Raw genomic sequence first — 21,337 nt, 5'->3', positions numbered from 1 at the left:
GAGGTATTCGGGTCCCTTGTTGTGGAGGGCTTTGTGTGCGTGGGTGAGGAGTCGGAAGGTGATCCTTTTGTTGACAGGAAGCCAGTGCAGGTGTCTCAGGTGGGCGGAGATGTGGCTGTTGCGGGGTATGTTGAGGATGAGGCGGGCGGAGGCGTTTTGAATGCGTTGCAGACGTTTCTGGAGTTTAGCGGTGGTTCCTGCGTATAGGGTGTTGCCGTAGTCCAGGCGGCTTGTGACGAGGGCGTGGGTCACGGTCTTTCTGGTGTCGGCAGGGATCCAACGGAAGATCTTTCGGAGCATGTGGAGGGTGAGGAAGCAGGAGGATGATACGGCGTTGACTTGTTTGGTCATGGTGAGAAGCGGGTCCAGGATGAAACCGAGGTTGCGTGCGTGGTCTGAGGGGGTCGGTGCGGTGCCAAGGGCCGTGGGCCACCAGGAGATGTCCCAGGCAGTCTGGGTGTTTCCAAGGATGAGGACTTCAGTTTTGTCTGAGTTCAGTTTCAGACGGCTGAGTTTCATCCAATCTGCGACGTCTTTCATTCCATCTTGCAGGTTGGTCTTGGCGCTGGTGGGGTCCTTGGTGAGGGAAAGTATCAGTTGAGTGTCGTCGGCGTAGGAGGTGATGATGATGCTGTGTTTGCGTACGATGTCGGCGAGGGGGCTCATGTAGACATTGAAGAGAGTCGGGCTGAGCGAGGAGCCTTGTGGGACGCCGCAGATGATCTCAGTGGGGTCTGAGTGGAAAGGAGGGAGGTAGACTCTTTGGGAGCGGTTGGAGAGGAAGGAGCTGATCCAGTCCAGGGCCTGTCCTTGGATCCCGGTGGAGCGGAGGTGGGTTATTAGGGTGCGGTGACAGACGGTGTCGAAGGCAGCCGAGAGGTCGAGGAGGATGAGGGCGACTGTTTCTCCGTTGTCCATCAGGGTTCTGATGTCGTCTGTGACTGAGATGAGGGCGGTTTCTGTGCTGTGATTGGCTCGGAATCCAGATTGAGAGGGGTCGAGTAGGCTGTTGTCTTCAAGGAAGTTGGTAAGTTGCTTGTTGACGGTCTTCTCTATGACTTTGGCAGGGAAGGGGAGGAGCGAGATGGGGCGGAAGTTCTTCAGGTCGCTTGGGTCTGCCGTAGGTTTTTTCAGTAGGGTGTTGACTTCAGCGTGTTTCCAGCTCTCGGGGAAGGTAGCAGACGGAAACGAGCTGTTGATGATGGTCTGGAGGTGCGGGGCTATGATGTTGTCGGCTTTGTTGAAGATGAAGTGTGGGCAGGGGTCCGAGTGGGCACCGGAGTGGATGGAGTTCATGGTGGCTTTGGTCTGTTCCGTGTTGATGTGAGACCAGGCATTGAGGGTGATGGCTCGGGTTGTAGGTTCTGTGGTGGTTGGCTGGGTCTGGTGTCCGAAGCTGTCGTGTAGGTCGGTGATCTTAAGATGGAAGAAGGTGGCGAGGGAGTTGCAGAGGTCTTGTGAGGGCGTGATGGCGTTGGCGTTGGCGTTAGGGTTGGAGAGCTCTTTGACGATGTTGAAGAGTTCTCTGCTGTTGTGGCTGTTTTTGTCCAGTCTGTCTGTGAAGAAATTTCTTTTGGCGGCGCGGATCAGTTGGTGGTGTTCGCGGGTAGCGTTCTTGAGGGCAGACATGTTATCTGTGGTGTGGTCCTTGCGCCAGGCTTTATCGAGGGTGCGGCAGGTTTTCTTTGATTCCTTAAGGGAGTCGGTGAACCAGAGAGGTTTTTTGGTGTTGGTCTGTCTTGGGAGGCGTCTGAGGGGCGCAAGGTTGTTTGCGCAGTTGGTGATCCAATTCGTGAGGTTGAGGGCTGCGACGTTGGGGTCGGAGGAGAAGGTGGGTTGGTTGTCGTTGAGAGTGGAGAGAAGCTGTTCCTCTGGGATTTTGTTCCACTGTCGACGTGGGATGGGTTGTGTGCGGAGGTGGCGAGTCTCGCGTCGGAAGGTGAAGTGGACACATCTGTGGTCGGTCCAGTGTATATGCTCTATGTTAACCTGAGCAGACTTTATCCTTTTGTTATTGACTATATGGACAGTGCCTGAGGCCTATGGCAGCCGGGCAAAGGCAGGATTTGTTGTTGTCTGTTATTTCTTGAAGCCGGTGGTCACTCTTTCCTTTATCCCCCAATCGATAAGAGGCAACACAATAGAAGAGTGGTGAAGAGACAAAGGTATAGTCTATTGTTGTTTGGGGCCTTTGGAGTAAAAAGATGCTACTGGAGTGTAATCCTCAGCACAGCTGCCATTAAGGGCTCTGAGGTTAAGGTGCTCCAGGTCAGTCAATAGTCCTGTCCCAGTCTTTGTTGCGCATCCCCATCTTCTTTGTCTTTGTGCTGGTATATTCCAACATAAGGTTTGGGCAGCTACTGCTTCATCAGAGGAATAGCTGAGCAGATGTAAGTTGAAGTCTCTGGAGAGAACAGTATTAAAAGGTTCACCATTGCATAGATCATCTGTAATGTGATTCAACAGATTACAGGCAACGGTGACTTTGCGTTTCAGGTGGATATAGACATTGGTAAGTATTATCCCTTTCGTACCATCATGGAGTGATGTACTGATTCTGACTGTGTTCATGTCTGGAGAGTCGCAGCATAAAGCTCATGTTGAGACTACACAGCTGATTGCGCTATACTTTGATAGACCCCCAGACAGGTGACCATGTCTCCCCGACCTGCCCGCAGGTGTAAAAATGGCTAAGTAGCCTTGTAGATAGTGTGGCTCAGCTAAACATGTTTCTCGCATCAAAACAATGTCAAAGCTGGTGATGTAACTAAGAAAAGCATAGTCAGCAGTCTTGCTGGCAAGGCCGTTGACGTTTCAGGAGCATAATCAGAGAGATTTTTACAGAGCGTAATGTTGGCCCCATAATCCTTGCTTTGTCATTGGCCAGCAGAGGGGTTAGTGACGTATCTGTAGATCCGCGCAGAGTTTTGAGTGGAGGCGGAGATACATGGTGTAGTTCAATAGGCAATTATTTTTAGTCTTTCATTCCTCAGTGAGTGTCCTAAGGCGCCTCTCAGTACAGAACTAGTAGTTACATTGTTCAAGATATCTGCCCTATGCACAGACATGATGATAGTAAAGGGGCCCGGGTAGCCAGGCTCACTGAAGGGGATAATGCGAATCCCCCCCAATTCTTAAAGGTAAAGTGCTCCTCTAAAATTCTCTGGATAAATATTGGTGTGCGCAAGATAGTTTTGGTCACTTAGCCCAGTGATGGTGGCTCATCCTCACGTGAACCCTATAGACTCAAGGCCTGAGGAGAGCGGGTCCAACATTGAAGGGATGTGTGATAAAAATAGTTAGATGTTGCCTCTGTTTAGTACGTCTCAGTTTCCCCATGATCTATATTCAGGGTGAAAAATTAAGATATTTGAGTTGGGCTGCATATAAGTATTCTCCTGGGGGTGGAGGGGGAGGGGCAGGGGTGGCGTTGTTCCCAGATGGTTTCTGTGGCTGTAGTGAGCTGAAAAAGAGAGATGATCACAAGCCCCAGGTAGCAGCATGGTAGAGTTGGAATTGAAGTTTATGGGACAAGTGGATCGATAAGAACAGGGGTTGTGCAGTCTGTATTGTAATTGTCCATTGATCCTGTGATGTGCTCCTTGGCTGGTACTAAATTTGGCCACCTAAATTGTCGCTATTTGCTGGATTGGGGAGGATTCCCTCTGGGGCCTGTATGGGTTCCCTGGTTATCTCTACAATGTATGGGCCCCACGTTATGACCTGAAGTGGTACGTCAGATGGTGGAGGATGTGGCTAGGTTTCCAAGAACCTAGGGGCACCCTGCCAAGCGACTCTGAGCATGAGCAGAGATAGTAGGGACATTAGTTTCACACGTAGTGGTGCCTTTTAGGAGCCCACCATTAACACGGTTTTCCCCCACCCCAGGGCCATAATGGCCGTGATCTAAATTTGCTGCATGCAGTTTTCTAACAGTGACCCAGTTGGGAGAGTGGACAGGGAGGAAGGCCTTCTATTTGTATTGACTGATTTCGTAAGGTGCGTGGGGGAGGAACAGTAAGGTAACAAAGGGACCTGCATCACATCTGTATCCTTTGTGCGATGTGTACCTTGCATCGCCTCAGGCCCAGCTACCTTTGGACTTGGGGACTCAGATTGTCTCTTGTTAGGCCCTGGTGGCTGAAAAGTGCTGACTGCTTTATTTGCTGCACTGAACTCTCTGGATTCGGTTTGGGGAACTGTTTCCCCCTCGACCAGAGTTGGATCTCTGTTTTGATTTGTACTGAATGCTGGTTTAAAGAGCAAGTAGACATCAGCATGATTTGTGGCTGTCTTTTTGTTGCGGCCTTTTCTCCTTTGAAGTCTCCCATGCTTTGCATTTGTTGTTGCTTTCATTTTGGTTTTAGTTTTCAGATTTCTTTCTAATGCTGTGTCTGATGAGAGGCTGGGAGCAGACATGGTTACCTATTGAGTGGGGTCGGTGCAAGTGTGACAGCCTTCTACCAGCCGGGAACCTGTGCCTGCCTGCTGGTTATTTATTAAGTGCTCCGAGTGGCTGATTCTGCAGGTTAAGGCTGGACTCCTTGCAGTTGAGGCAAATTCCTGCTTTGGTACTGTAGCTGAAGAATCTGTGACATCCTTTCTAAGGTCTGTGCGGAGGGTGCTAAGCATATCAGGCAGTGTGGATAACTTTTCCACAATTGGACCGCATCCGCAGCACAGGGGTGCATCCAGAACTTCTTGCTGGACTCGCTTAATAAGAAACTTAAAGTGCCCCAACAAATACGCCATGGTGTTAAGTAAAGTTAGCTGTACATTCATTTTGTCAGATTGATACTGGAGACCCATAACCAGAAGTTCCATAGTGTTGACTAGTGAAGCCCTGGCGCTGTCTGTATTGGCACAATAGGCGGTGCCATGGTTTGCTGTTTCTCTTGTGACATTAGCAACCTGTGAGGCTGAGCATGGAGCAGTTTTAGAGGTGGGAACTAGAAGGGTATCTTGATCTTGAGAATTTTGAGAAATTTGAGGGTTTTGAGGGTGTGGCTCTTGTGTGTCCTCTCACTCTAGAAGACTCAAGGGGCTAAAAAGAGACCCATTCTTCTGTCAACAGCTCCTGGACCCCCTCCTTATTTTCAGAGGGTAGGCCCGTCAAAGTTTGGATGTAGGTGGAGAGCAGAAGGCGGCTGGGGTGGAGGCTGGAGGTTGGAGGAGTAAAAGAGGCAGGGACCCAGAGAGGTAAAACTGTCTTCCTGGTCAGCTGTTTGTGTCTTAGTCCTAGTGCCCTTATTGGGGCCACCTTCCTCCTGGCACATGTGTGGTATGCCTACTTCTGCAGGGTTTGGGAGTATAGGTTGTGTTGGCAGATGGGCTCTCTGATTGTGTGATGGGCTGAGAGGTCTTTCACCGCTTAGCTGCTCCCCCCGAGGCCTGATCGAATGAAGTGATCACATATACTTGAACCAAGAGCCTAGTTGGCCTAGGCAGTGGCAAGGCCAAATCAGATACCTGGGCCATTGCACTATGGTAGCTCATCCCCCATTCCCTCTCTTCACGGGGCAGTGGAGTGCCTTTCTTTGCTCTGCATGCATCTAAAGGTTGCATGAGAGGTTGGAGGATGGGAATTCCGTTATTGCTAGAAAAGAGGACAGAGCTAGCATCTTTTAAGAAACAAAATTTAGTGTAAGTTTTTGGTTTGGATGAATCCAAGGGTCATTGTTTGACGCTGACTCTAACCCCTCTGGGGTTTGTGCTTAGTGCCACCTCCTTGTCTGACCCATTTCCAAGGCCAGTGTTTCTACCTTGATGTCTGGAAAGTTTTTTTTCATAAAAAGCTTGATTCACCTTACTATCAAGTTATTGGTCTTAAAATCTCTAGAGGTATGCATTGATATATTTGTAACTATTAAAACTATATATTTACTTAGGAGAAAATAGTGGTGATTAATAGTATTGCAAACAAATTGTAAACAGTCTATTTTGTGAAAGGTAGAGATAACTTGGGGTGGGGTGAGGGGATCAATACCTGCCTTTGACCCTGTCCCACTAGGGGAGTATGCAGATATGTGAACCACATGTATCTGGGTGTATCTCTCTTTGGTCATGATGTGTATAGTGAGAAATTAAATAATTTACTTTCTCATTTTGAGCTGGCTTTTGCCAATGAGGTCTCTGACCCCCAACCCCCATTTCAGTATATTTTTATGAGCAGTGAATGCAGATCTACTATTGATTTTATCTTAGCCACTCGTGCATTTATGTTTTCAATTACGAAGTTTAGGATGTATTTAAACAGCCTTAGTGCCCATAATGCTCAAAGTGTTGATATAACCTGCCCAGAAAACGAGTTAAAGTCTGGCATTAACTAATGAGCTTGAATTGGCTACTTCAAATGGTATTAGAACTAAATTGAGCAGTGTTATTCTGTGAATTTTTCTTTTAAACCTAGTGCTAGAAAATCGTGCTGTAGCGAATATCTGTCTTGATGACAGTGCTGAGGATGGGGGTATTAAGAATGTTTTTATAGTGATTTCCAAGCATGTTAAGGCCAGTTTCGCTTGTACCTCATTGCAAACTACCCAGAACCATATGGGACAGTTTGATTCCATATGTACGAAAGCCCAGAAATTATTGAAGAAGGCATTAAATAGATTACCTAGAGTAACTAATGAAGTGGCAGAATGTAGGCACGTCTATAAGACTGCACTGGCAAGTAGGAAATTAAATCAGAGACATGGTTAGCTTTTATTAATACCAGCAGGTACAAGGATTGTCGCACTTTCTGGCAAATTCTTAATAATCCCAATTGTAAACACCCTTCTACTCCATCCATTGAATGCGGTATAGCGCAAGAAGATTGGGTAGCACATTTATCTAATATCTATGCAATGGACACCACTGTTGCTGACAGGGTATCTGTTGAATTTTTCAAAACTAATTTGGAGCTATGGGACCATTACTGACTAAGTTTCTAAACGTGATCTGCAGAATTGGTCCTTTTAAATCTTGGTCCACCTCCTTAATGGTCCTAATTTTGCATGCTAGCAACAAATCTCCTTGCTGGAGTCACTTTTGAAGATGGCAGGGAGAATAATACTCTGAAGATTGGAAAACTGAGCTGTGGAAAATTCAGTTATGGTAGTGGCTCAGTACAGTTTCTTAAAGGGGGTGGGAACTGTAGAACATTCTCTTAATTTAAGTTTTCTCATTGGTAAATACACTAGCAAGGAGAGGTCCTGTTTATTTGCCATTTATGGACCTCTCTAATGACTGTGTATTTCATGATAAATTATGGATCGTGATCATTAAGATGGGTATTGATTTTACTGTAGTGGATTTTATTTGGGACATCTATGTGACTGCTAAGGCCAGAATTAAGTTTGGGATGAACGGAGAGAGTACAGAGAAATCTGATATTGAAATGGGCTATTGCAGGGCTCTGCTTTGGCCCCATTTTTATTTACCCTTTACATTAACAACCTTAGCAGGTTTTTAGAAGAGAAAAGTTATAATGTTCCTCAGGTTGAACACAAAGCCTTACCAATATTACTGTATGCTGATGATGCAGTACTCATGGCTCGTAGCCTAAAGGGACTACAGAATCAGAATAATCATTTTGTGGAATATATGGCTGAGTTATATCTAAAAGTTAACTTGCCAGAACTCTTATTATGAAATGTGGCTACAAGGTTGATAAATCCTATCAATTTAAGGTAAGAGCTACTAAGCTTGCAACATCTTCCACCTTCTAATACCTTGGATTGTTGTTTGATGCCTATGGCTCACAGAAGCAGTTGGTTACTACCAGAACCTTGCTGATGAAAACATCTATTTCTGGACTCAACAGATTTGTGGCCAACTTGGGGAGAGGACACTTAAAGAGATTTGCACCATTTATAAAACGAAATGTACGATTCTGACCCATAATGAGGCTGTTATATGGGCCTATACAAACTTATTGGTATAGAATCTAGTCAGAGCATGACGCACTCCTAAATAGGCCAATAATTACTGATTGTTTGTCTCAGGATTATGCCTTGAGAATTCCAAGGTTTAAATATGTCAAGGCCTTTTTTGATAGACTGGGAAGTTTTTTTTAATGATCCATCCTCCCTGATAGTTGTTTGTAAGGCTTAAATTAAACACAGCAAAGACCATGTTAGAGGAGGATAAATTTATTAAGCAATATGGAAATCATTCTACAAATAATGATATCCAATTCTAACTGGAACTTGTGCACAACCCGAAGCATAGATTGTTCCAACACATGTTATGTCTGCCCATGTGATAGTGCTACAGGACATGCATATTTCACTTTACTCTGTTTTTCAAATATTGTGAAATTCCTCTATTTTTGAAATTTTATTTTTAGACAGTATAGACCAGCTTTTCTGCAACAACTATATTCCAATGGCGTTTATTTGCTGTGTCTAAATTTCTGTGGAGAGTTATTTCAAAACGTAAACAGTTGGGTGGATAAGCTGTTCTGAATTATTATTATTTTTTTTTTATCATATCTTGCTTTTCTGTAGTACAGGTATTGTACTATTACAAATTTATGGATATTTTATGGAATTTTTTATTTTTTTTTATTTTGTGAACTTTTATGGTTTTTAATATGTAAAAACGAATAAAGCATACTTTGACTTTGAATCGTCCTTCTCCTCTTCCAAATTATCCTGTACCTCCACTCTCTACCCATCCAAATCCTCTTTTACTACTGTGAACTCCCACTGAACTATTTCCAACTCTTCTCTCCTTTATCCATCCTTTATCTTGCTCATTCAACTAACAGGCTGTCCTTCTCCTAAACCTCTTTTACTACTATAAACTCACAATCCTTTCTAAACTCTTCCCTCCTCTATCCTATTTATCTGCTATTCATCCGACTAAAAGACTCACATGTCTACCACTCCCACCTCTCCCATTAACAATTTATATTCCCCCCCACCTACTAATCCACCACTAACCCACCTTTGGGTTCCAGAGTAGCGTGCCACTCGCCGAAAAGTGCGTAAACGCCTCATCGGGGTAGTAGGTGATATACAAACACAATTACGTCCAAGGGCGCAGACAGACCTAAGAAAGAAACTGTAGTCAGTGTAAAGGGGTGGTGCTTATAAGAGGTCCCCTTGCAGTGTGAAGCCACCCTACACCCCCTTGCAACACACAGGAGCATGGCTGTTGCATCTTCCAGATCCAGTATGGAGCCTGGAGATATTGTGAAGGTGAGGAATATGCAGTTAGAGTATGTAAACAAGAGTTATTGAATGTAAATTACACGTGTATTAGGTCAGTAGTGCATTGTTCAAAGATATTGCCTAGAAACAGTTTCCAAAATAAAATTCATGTTTGTAGAAAATTTGTTGCAGCAGAAGAAGTAAACAAGTTAGTCATCTGGGTGGGGGAGTTCTGTGGAAGACGGGGAAATGGGGCTTAATTCAGTTTCGCAAGATGCTTCATGAGAACGAGATATTCTATCCACATATGACTATACAGTGTCTCGTGCTACAGCAGCTGAATTTGGAGGGTACATAGTATCAGCCTCATCTGATTAAATTCTGTTGGGTTAGTAACTCTATTTGATTTTAAAAGTGTATTGCTTTCAGCACAAGGAATTGCCAGGTAGCTACACTTGAAAATTGAGCCTTTATGTGACCTCACTGTGCTTAAATTGAGTCCTTGAATGGAGGATGACTTTTGAAAAAATATTTAACATTACAAAGGATTGCATATGTATCATTAATATTCCCATGGAATTGGAAAGTGTATGCCCTGCAATCTGGGCATGTTTGACAGTGATTATATGTGAATAAAAAAGATTGCATATCTCCACTTTTAATGTTGCACATTTTATGTTTTGTTAGTTGGCAGTACAGAAGTATGAAGAAATGTTTCCGGCATTTTCAGATTCCCGGGAGTGTAAGCTGGTAAAAGTAAGGGCAGTTTCTGTATTTCTACTCTGAATGTAAGAGATGCTTGTTCGGTAAAGGAATAAAGATCACTTATTTTTTAAACAGTGGATCTTACTTGCAGAAACAACACCTAACCCTTTTCAGCAGAGACTGGTGGTGTACAACTGTATGGTAGCTGCCACGTAAATCCAGAACAGACATGTAGGGTAGTATAGGTTTGTTTGCGGAGAGACATATTAATTGAAACTGATTAAAATGTAGATTAGATGTTTGTTAGTGTTTAATCATGAATAAGATCGGGACAGGGTGAGAAACTAGACACTGTTTAATGTATGTCATAAGAAAGGGGTATGGAAACTTTCCTGCCAATTTGACATTTGCAGTTGATAATGTCCATAACCACGGTTTTTCTTTGTTTCTTCTCAGAAATTATTGGAAGCTCATGAAGAACAGAGTATTGATAGCTACACAGATTCTGTAAGTGTTCTGTGTTACCTAATAAGTAAATATGTTGTTGTTCTTTTAACTGGGTGAAGTGAGAAGGGACCATGAAAGCTTGCAGCAGCACATGAGTGTCTCTGATACTCTGTTGTGTAAGACTTAGTCAAACATGCAATGTAAACCAGAGAGTGTTCACTCGCATAAAGCGCTGCAGCCATCAGGAACATAAAGAACAGCTTTTATAGTACTTTAAAGTACACTTTCACCTAAAATGTATGTTCATTTTTTAATTGGATCTCTCCCATACCTGCACATCGTTAGGTTCTTCGGCAGGGGATGATGCCTAGACTCTTATGTTTTAGAATCTTTCCACGGGTGGGGAGAGTCCTGTAACATTTCTTGCAATGATTTCATTTAGAGCACATCAGTACCGGCAGCATTAGTGATTTCAAACAAATACTGTGCTATGTGCCACACATGCTCTGTCCTATCAAGGGGCCTAAACACTCCAAAAGTTGGTCCCAGAATGCAGTGCATCAAATACATATTTATATATATGTGTGTGTGTATATATATGTTCGATGGCATGTGTAGCTGCAGATACACATGCTGTGCACATCCCGCCATCTGGTGTTGGGCTCGGAGTGTTACAAGTTGTTTTTCTTCGAAGAAGTCTTTTCGAGTCACGAGACCGAGGTACTCCTCCCATTTCGACTCCATTGCGCATGAGCGTCGACTCCATCTTAGATTGGTTTTTTTCCGCCATTGGGTTCGGACGTGTTCCTTTTCGCTCCGGGTTTCGGGTCGGAAAGTTAGTTAGAATCTTGGAAAAATCGTCGGTATTGTTTGCGTTCGGTATCGGGTTAGTTACAACAGATCAACACCGAATTAAGAAGAGCTCCGGTGGCCCTTCGGGTTTTTTTTCGATCCCCGTCGGGGCCTGGTCGGCCCGGCCACGTGTCTCTTCAAGGCTGATGGAACGGACCCCATTCCGCTTCTGTCCAAAATGCCATAACAAGTATCCATATACAGATCAACACCTGGTCTGTAACTTGTGTTTGTCACCAGAACACAAGGAGGATACTTGTGAGGCCTGTCGAGCGTTTCGGTCCAGGAAGACACTCAGGGACCGAAGGGCCAGAAGACTGCAAATGGCGTCGGCGCTGACAGGACAAGGGCGTTTCGAAGAGGAGGAAGAAACATTCTCCACCCAGGAATCGGACTCGGAGGAGATCAATCCCGAAGAAACGCCGAAAACCGTGAGTAAGACGTCGAAGCAGAGAACTCACGAGAAGACCGCTAAAGCCAAGGGGACGCCACCGCCAACAGGCCATGGCTTAACCCGAAAAATAGGTGACCGTCCATCGGCACCGAAAAAGGGCGAGCTGGTGTCGAAGTCATCCGACTCCGGTCGAGATACCGGCACACAACAATCTCGGGCCCGAGGTAGCGGGTCCGAGAAGATTCGGCATCGAGACAGCGGCACCGAAATGGGTCGGCATTGAGAAGGCACGACGCCGAAAATAAAAAAGGTTTCGTCCAAGCCGAAAAAGGCTGCCGAAAAGGTTTCGGTACCGAAACATCCGGCCTCGGAACCGAAAAGAAGTTACTATTCAGAGGAACAAGGACTGTCCTCACAAATGAAGACACACAGATTTGAACAAGAATTAGAGACAATAGAGCCAGATCACACACAAAGAAGGCTCTTTATTCAAAAAGATACGGGGAAGATCAGCACTCTTCCTCCAATCAAGATGAAACGTAAACTTGCCTTCCAAGACAAGGACAAACAGCCACACGCAAAGGTGGCTAAACAAGTGAACACTCTCCACCACCATCACCTGTAGCCACTCCACCAATGATGCAATCACCAACTCATACGGGAATGAGTCAAGATGACCCTGACGCATGGGACCTTTATGACGCACCAGTGTCAGATAATAGCCCTGAATGCTATCCAGCAAGACCATCGCCACCAGAGGATAGTACAGGCTACGCTCAAGTGGTATCAAGAGCTGCAGCATTTCACAATGTCAGCCTTCATTCAGAACCCATTGAAGACGACTTTCTTTTTAATACACTGTCGTCTACACACAGTCAATATCAAAGTCTTCCGATGTTACCCGGAATGTTCAAACACTCCAAACAAGTGTTTGAAGAACCTGTCAAGGGGAGAGCCATTACTTCAAGAGTAGATAAAAAATATAAAGCGCCACCAACAGACCCAGTGTACATCACACAACAGCTAACACCAGATTCTGTTGTAGTTGGAGCAGCGCGCAAAAGAGCCAACTCACATTCTTCTGGAGATGCACCACCTCCAGATAAAGAAAGTAGGAAATTCGATGCTGCAGGCAAAAGGGTGGCGGCACAGGCAGCAAACCAGTGGCGCATTGCAAATTCCCAAGCTTTGTTAGCCAGATATGATAGGGCCCATTGGGATGAGATGCAACACTTTATTGAACATTTACCAAAAGAGTTCCAAAAAAGAGCGCAGCAAGTGGTAGAAGAGGGACAGAGTATCTCTAATAATCAGATACGGTCAGCAATGGATGCTGCAGACACAGCTGCTAGAACTGTCAACACAGCAGTAACAATAAGGAGACATGCATGGCTGCGTACATCAGGATTTAAACCAGAGATACAGCAAGCTGTGCTAAATATGCCATTCAACGGACAGCAGTTGTTTGGGCCGGAGGTTGACACTGCCATAGAAAAACTTAAAAAAGACACTGAGACGGCCAAAGCCATGGGCGCACTCTACTCCCCGCAGAGCAGAGGCACATTTCGAAAGACACAATTTCGAGGGGGGTTTCGAGGGCAGACCACAGAAGCCATAACCTCACAAACAAAGCCCACTTACCAGAGCCAGTATCAGCGGGGAGGTTTTCGGGGACAATATAGAGGAGGACAATTTCAAAAAAATAGAGGAAAATTCCAAAGTCCCAAAACTCCTCCAAACAAACAGTGACTTCAAGGTCACAAAGCCCCAATACATAACACCTGTGGGGGGGAGACTAACCAAGTTTTACACACATTGGGAGGAAATAACAACAGACACTTGGGTCTTAGCAATTATCCAGCATGGTTATTGCATAGAATTTCTCAAATTCCCTCCAAACGTCCCACCGAAAACACACAGTATGTCAAAACAACATATAGATCTTCTAGGACTAGAAGTTCAAGCATTGCTACAGAAAGGAGCAATAGAATTAGTACCAAAACAACAATTAAACACAGGAGTTTACTCACTGTACTTTCTGATACCCAAAAAAGACAAAACTCTCAGACCTATACTAGATCTCAGAACATTAAATACCTACATCAAATCAGACCACTTTCACATGGTTACTTTACAAGACATAATCCCACTGCTCAAACAACAAGACTACATGACAACACTAGACTTAAAGGATGCATATTTCCATATACCAATACATCCTTCACACAGAAAGTACCTAAGGTTTGTATTCCAAGGGATACATTACCAATTCAAAGTGTTGCCATTCGGAATTACAACTGCGCCAAGAGTTTTTACAAAATGCCTGGCAGTAGTAGCTGCACATATCAGAAGGCAGCAAATACATGTGTTCCCGTACCTGGACGATTGGTTAATCAAAACCAACACGCTAAAACGGTGTTCACAACACACAAAATATGTCATAGAAATCCTATACAAACTAGGTTTCTCAATCAACTACACAAAATCACACCCTCTGCCGTGTCAAACACAGCAATACTTGGGAGCAACAATCAACACAGCAAAAGGGATTGCCACTCCAAGTCCACAAAGAGTTCAAACATTTCACAATGTAATACAAGCCATGTATCCAAAACAAAGGATACAAGTCAAAATAGTAATGAAACTACTAGGCATGATGTCTTCATGCATAGCCATTGTCCCAAATGCAAGGTTGCATATGCGGCCCTTACAACAGTGCCTAGCATCACAATGGTCACAAGCACAGGGTCAGCTTCTAGATCTGGTGTTGATAGACCGCCAAACATACATCTCGCTTCAATGGTGGAACAGTATAAATTTAAACCAAGGGCGGCCTTTCCAAGACCCAGTGCCACAATACGTGATAACGACAGATGCTTTCATGACAGGGTGGGGAGCACACCTCAATCAGCACAGCATCCAAGGACAATGGGACATACAGCAAAGACAGTTTCACATAAATCACTTAGAACTGTTAGCGGTATTTCTAGCGCTGAAAGCATTTCAACCCATAATAACCCACAAATACATTCTTGTCAAAACAGACAACATGACAACAATGTATTACCTAAACAAACAGGGTGGGACACACTCGACACAGTTGTGTCTCCTGACACAGAAAATATGGCATTGGGCGATTCACAACCACATTCGCCTAATAGCACAATTTATTCCAGGAATTCAGAATCAGTTAGCAGACAATCTCTCTCAAGATCACCAACAGATCCACGAATGGGAGATTCACCCCCAAATACTGAACACTTAATTTCGAATTTGGGGAACACCACAAATAGATCTATTTGCAACAAAGGAAAACTCAAAATGCCAAAACTTCGCATCCAGGTACCCACAACATCAGTCTCAGGGCAATGCGCTATGGATGAACTGGTCAGGGATATTTGCGTACGCTTTTCCCCCTCTCCCACTCCTTCCATATCTAGTAAACAAGTTGAGTCAAAACAAACTCAAACTCATACTAATAGCACCAACATGGGCAAGACAACCTTGGAACACAACACTACTAGACCTCTCAGTAGTACCTCATGTCAAACTACCAAACAGACCAGATCTGTTAACACAACACAGACAACAAATCAGACATCCAAATCCAGCATCGCTAAATCTAGCAATTTGGCTCCTGAAATCCTAGAATTCGGACACTTAGACCTCACACAAGAATGTATGGAGGTCATAAGACAAGCTAGGAAGCCTACCACTAGACACTGCTATGCAAATAAGTGGAAAAGATTTGTTTATTACTGCCATAATAATCAAATTCAACCCTTACACGCATCTGCAAAGGATATAGTAGGGTACTTACTACATTTGCAGAATTCAAAACTAGCTTTCGCTTCCATAAAAATACATCTTACTGCAATTTCAGCTTACCTGCAAATTACGCACTCAACTTCATTATTTAGGATACCAGTCATAAAAGCATTAATGGAAGGTCTAAAGAGAATTATACCACCAAGAACACCACCAGTGCCTTCATGGAACCTCAACATTGTCCTAACACGACTCATGGGTCCACCTTTTGAGCCCATGCACTCTTGTGAAATGCAATACTTAACGTGGAAAGTTGCATTTTTAATTGCCATCGCATCTCTAAGAAGAGTGAGTGAAATTCAAGCATTTACCATACAAGAACCATTTATTCAAATACACAAAAATAAAGTAGTTCTACGGACAAATCCAAATTTTTTACCAAAAGTAATATCACCGTTCCACTTGAATCAAACGGTAGAATTACCAGTGTTCTTCCCACAGCCAGATTCTGTAGCTGAAAGAGCACTACATACATTAGACATCAAAAGAGCACTAATGTACTACATTGACAGAACAAAACTAATTAGAAAAACAAAACAACTATTTATTGCCTTTCAAAAACCTCATACAGGAAATCCAATTTCAAAACAAGGCATTGCTAGATGGATAGTTAAGTGCATTCAAACCTGCTATCTTAAAGCTAAAAGAGAGCTGCCTATTACACCAAAGGCGCACACAACCAGAAAGAAAGGTGCTACCATGGCCTTTCTAGGAAATATTCCAATGAACGAAATATGTAAGGCAGCAACATGGTCTACGCCTCATACATTTACCAAGCACTACTGTGTAGATGTGTTAACTTCACAACAAGCCACAGTAGGTCAAGCGGTACTACGAACATTATTTCAAACAACTTCAACTCCTACAGGCTGAACCACCGCTTTTGGGGAGATAACTGCTTACTAGTCTATGCACAGCATGTGTATCTGCAGCTACACATGCCATCGAACGGAAAATGTCACTTACTCAGTGTACATCTGTTCGTGGCATTAGTCGCTGCAGATTCACATGCGCCCACCCGCCTCCCCAGGAGCCTGTAGCCGTTTAGAAGTTAATCTTGAACATTTGTAAATTTGTAAATATATTACTTTAAACTTCATTATGTACATACGTATTCACTCCATTGCATGGGCACTATTACTAACATACACAACTCCTACCTCACCCTCTGCGGGGAAAACAATCTAAGATGGAGTCGACGCCCATGCGCAATGGAGTCGAAATGGGAGGAGTCCCTCGGTCTCGTGACTCGAAAAGACTTCTTCGAGGAAAAAACAACTTGTAACACTCTGAGCCCAACACCAGATGGCGGGATGTGCACAGCATGTGAATCTGCAGCGACTAATGCCACTAACAGATGTACACTGGGTAAGTGACATTTTCCATATATATACATATATATATATATATATATATTTTATTTTTTTAATATGGCAGAGGATCCCTGAAATTAGGGCTTTTTCCCATATTTCAACTTCTTTCCAATTTTTTTTTTTATTCCTGCAGAACTAGGGTTTACTTCTAAAGAGTTAAATGGTAGATTTGCAGCATTTTTTTTGCTTTGAGCAAGTTGCTGACAAGAATCTTTGATTCCTGCCTCTGTTTGTCCTAATTACTTCAGAATTAAGCATTTGGCATATTTGCATGTAAAATTGGGAATAACTTTTGTATTTAACACCAGAGACACCAAGGGAAATGGCAAAAAAGATTAACGAAAGTCTTTTCTGAGGGGATTAAACATGTTTCCAACTCTCAGGACAAAGTTCCTCTACTAATCCCTTTTGACTGAAGCATGCTTTTTGAGCTGGAATTGTTAAATGAGCAGAATCCCACCTTAATAATCATTCTTCCAACCCCAGTCAAAAATTGTGTGATTCCTCTGGCTGAAGATCTTTAATGTAACATTCCAAGTCGTGGCTTTCTACTCCAAGGTTGATCCAGTACTGTTGTTTCCTCTACGTTGAGATTGTTCTCCTCTTATCATTTACTTGGGCACAACAGTGTTACCAGAGGTATGGTTTGCACAAATATGTTCCTAGCTCCCCTACTTGTTAATTTTTTTATTAGCGTCATGAAGCCAAGGACAAAAACAATACAAATTAAATACATATCAAGAAATACTTATTCCCAAAAAATAAAGGAAGATTTATAATTTAAACTACCTAGAAGTAAAGCTATCCATCTTTATACAGTTATAGAGTAATTCGGTTTTATTTATTTTTAAAACTCGCACATTCAAATTATATAAAAAAGGCAGACAACTCGGGTGGTATCACAAATAGTTAAATTTATCAATTTTTTATATTAAATTATTGGGCTGCCTAGCCTGCCCTCACACACTTATAAAATTACTAAATCCCCATAAGAGAGACACCCTGTTCTTTTATCACACTAGCACATGATTTCATACACATAATGCCATCACCTATATCCACGTTCTACTAAAAGCAGTATCTTATGCCTTTACACCCTATCAACTCAATGTTTCAAAACAAAATATATGGGAGCCAAGGCCGGCTAGCACAGAGAGAAAGAGAGGAATTCAATCTTCTTGCAGCTGTGGCTATGCAGAAATTTGCAGTTGCTAGTGGAGTTTTCTTATGGGCGTGCTTTACTGTCACCCAAATTTTTCTAACTTCCTCTTGTTTTCAGTGACCCAAGTGTGGGTAGGGCAAAATGGGGGCTGGGGTGCAGACCATTATTTGCTTCTCCACTGCATCTTTAGAGACCACGTTAAGCAGTGGATCACTCCCTTTCCATCTTCTGCTTTCTCTCTGGTGACCTATGGTGATGCAAGAGAAGAATGGTGCAGCAACCTTTTGCTTAAGTGTCATCACTGCCGTGAAAATGACCTTTGTTTTTCATTTATGGCATTTAATACTAATGAAAAATAAATATTTAATCCAGTATCCATGCTAATAGACTTTAATTAAAATATTTCCATCAATTTAGGCTCTTTTATAGAACGTCAATAGCATTCATTGGTAAGCTCATCAAAGCTTGGTCCCTTATTCTTCTTTAGTAACTGTTTTTTGTATTATCTCATCCAGTATAATATCTTTGCAGAGTGTAGCTTTTCATCCCTTAGAGAAAACATATATGCATTTGTACATATTTAGCAATTGCTCTTGCTTCAATACACATTCTTTCATATATACGTAAAAGTTACAATGAAATCAGTTGTTAGGCGATGGTCAATAATACTAGCGCCCATCAAGGACATAATAATGTTGATATACTTAATACTTCTCTGCAACAATCACCTAAAACATAAAGAAGCCAAACTCTATGAAATTATGTGAATCACCATTCAAAATAAAATGCAAATAAAGGAGCACAATCAGTCTGTATCATTTTTTCAGGGACACAAGGCCGTCTGCTTTTTTATGGTTTCTGATTGTCCCATTAACCATGTTCTATGCATACCCTTAAATGCTTTCCAAGGTGTTCAATTTCTAATATCTTATTTTTGTATTCTGTTTCTTTATTTTTGTACGGCCCTCACCTAGAAGCGTTAGTGTTTTACATAGTGACAGAAAACAGAGAAACTTTTAATTTGCAAAATACAATAAAATAATATTACATGTTGTGAAACAGAGACAACTGGAGAGTGCAAAATGTTATTTGAACCAAATCTTATAAAAAATAATATGTAGGAATTCTGTGTATGCATATAGCTTCACTTGATAACCATTGAGCAAAATGAGACCTGGGGTAAGAAATTTGGGTGACCCCACACCTGGGTAATAATCACAATCCTTGTGAGGGTGAACTTCCCAAGTCATCAAGTTAACCTGAGATCAAACCCACTGTAGCTTTGGCACAGAGCAAGCCAGGTTTAACTTAGGAAAATGTGTAAAATATTTACGCAGTACCAACAAGTAATGAAATCAGAACATAGCACAATACAAATCCTAAACTCAGGTAGAAAAATAGAGTACATTTTACTCAATAAAACTACACCAGAATTACAAAAATCCAGTAAGGGGCAACAAGGGGTATGCATTTTTTTAAATTTAAATAAATATAGCACAAAAAAGTGTCAAGTTTAAGGTGTGGTCAACTGGTCACAGTAGACTGGGACCTAAGTTGTTTGGAGCCCGACCAAGATGGAGCTAAGGTCAATACAGAAAGTAGTTCCAACACAGCAGGTGCAGGGTGGGCACAACAGGGCCCCTGCACCTCCCATGCACTGGACATGGGCATTGCAGGGGTCACCCTGCCCAGCACCTTTGCAATGCTCACTGTCTGCTGTGCTGATGCGCCCTGCGGGTGGCAGCATTGCTGCTGGCTCATTTAAGAGCCGTCTACAATGCTGCCGCCACTTTCCCACTGGGCTCAAGGGTGGAAACCTTAGTCTGTTAACCCAGAGGGAAAGTCATAATAGGTCAGGCGGGGACGTTGCCTCATATGTAGGCCCGTAGTGTCAAAAATGGAAGTAAACAAATCTTCGGCAGGACACAGCAGGAATCAAGGAGATCGAATAGCTGTTAGATGCGGTCCCACAGGAACTGTTGATTTTCAGCAGTGAAAGCTCAGAGCAGGAGAAATTTGAATTTACAGCCAGAGAAGTCTTCTCACCGGCCAGGGCACGGCTGTATCCAAAAAGGGCTTCACAGGGCCAGGTATACCCTCTCCACAAGGTCCCCCTGAAGCTTATTTGCTGTTAGGGTGCAGTTCTGAGCATGAGAAACCTGTCAGTTCAGCCCAACAGCAACACACCTTGGACAGATCAGCTTGGCATGTTGGTCCCGGTCCTCTGGTGGTCTTGCAGTTGAAAATGTTTCAATGTCCCAGGTTTTTAGGAGTGGTGAGGAACTCCGTCCAGACACATACAGTGGTTCTGGAAATCTCGAGAGCAGTACTTGGTATCAGGACTCACTCCTGAAGCCAGCTGCAGTGTCCAGAGCAGGTCCAGTTGGAAGTGGTCAGCTGGATGGGTACAGGAAAAGGCCTCTTGCAGCTTGTGTCCCTGTTGCATGAACAGGAAGTCATCTTTATGACCCTTGGAGTGCACTTTTTTGTCCTGAGGACAAGAGTGAGAAGGTCCAGTCCTTCAAGTCTCCTCAAGTCACAGACGGGATGTTCAGTCCTCTTCTGATCTTCCTTAGGCATTAGTGTTCTAAAGAGGTTGCTAGGGGAATTCCACATTTATGCCTGGCACTAGCATGTGGGTGGAGGGGAACCTGGCCTCTCCCTAATAAAAGGGATAAAAGATCCTAGAGCTAAACCTACCCACTTTTGCAGCGGAACATCAGCGATCGAGGCATGGTTCTGCGGAGCCATTGGCAGTTTCGACTTCCGACCATCGTGCTTTTCTGGGAGCCAGACGACACCCGCTCAACATCAAGAGTTTTATGAGGCCATCAACTGCATATTTGAGGGGCCCGACCCCCTCAGGAGTGCCTTCGGTCTGCGTGGGGTCAGAGGGAGCCCCGTCAGTTTCTGTGCCAGCAGATTCGGTTCCGATGGGCCCCCATAGATCCGATCACAGAGCTGGACCCGGTTCCTGTCGTGCCACCACAACCTTCTCCGACGCTGGTCCTGACACCGATGCTCCTGGCGACACCTCAAATCCAATACGAAGCTGGAACGGTGTCCCCGACACAGATTCTCTAGACATCAGGACTCGTGTGTCTACGGTCCGAGCCAGAGCACTATTCTGCAGGCAAGGTCTTGGGGAAGAATGGGAGGGGTCACTGAACTCTTTGGAATACCAGTTGGAAGAACTGGAATCCCTGGCTGCTGTGAGGAACTGGGAGATGCCAGAGGACTGGATACTTCTCCAGATATTGGTTTGCTTTCTCCCCCTACCATGGTGACGGAGGAGGGCGCGACATATGCTATGGTGATGAAGAGAGCGGCTGAGGTCCTGGACTTCGAAATACCCTCAGTGGCAGTCAAGGTGAACATCGTGATGGAAGTGCTTCAGTCGGGAGCTACCTCATCAGAACCCTGCTCCCTTTTAATG

General features: G+C 43.7%; 1 protein-coding gene across 2 annotated transcripts in view; it reads left to right on the top strand.

Annotated features, from left to right (window-relative positions):
• Nucleotides 1-21,337, top strand: part of NAPA (NSF attachment protein alpha) — a 177,913-nt gene that overhangs the window by 115,564 nt on the left and 41,012 nt on the right. For both annotated transcript variants that reach the window (XM_069207500.1, XM_069207501.1), the window contains exons 9-10: nt 9,828-9,896; nt 10,302-10,352. In XM_069207500.1, coding sequence (XP_069063601.1) covers nt 9,828-9,896; nt 10,302-10,352 — 120 coding nt within the window. The remainder of the gene's footprint in view (nt 1-9,827; nt 9,897-10,301; nt 10,353-21,337) is intronic.

Source organism: Pleurodeles waltl, chromosome 9 (genome assembly GCF_031143425.1).
Source record: "Pleurodeles waltl isolate 20211129_DDA chromosome 9, aPleWal1.hap1.20221129, whole genome shotgun sequence".
NCBI lineage: Eukaryota > Metazoa > Chordata > Amphibia > Caudata > Salamandridae > Pleurodeles > Pleurodeles waltl.
The sequence above is the reverse complement of the archived record's forward strand: the minus strand, read 5'-3'. Positions and strand labels throughout refer to the sequence as shown.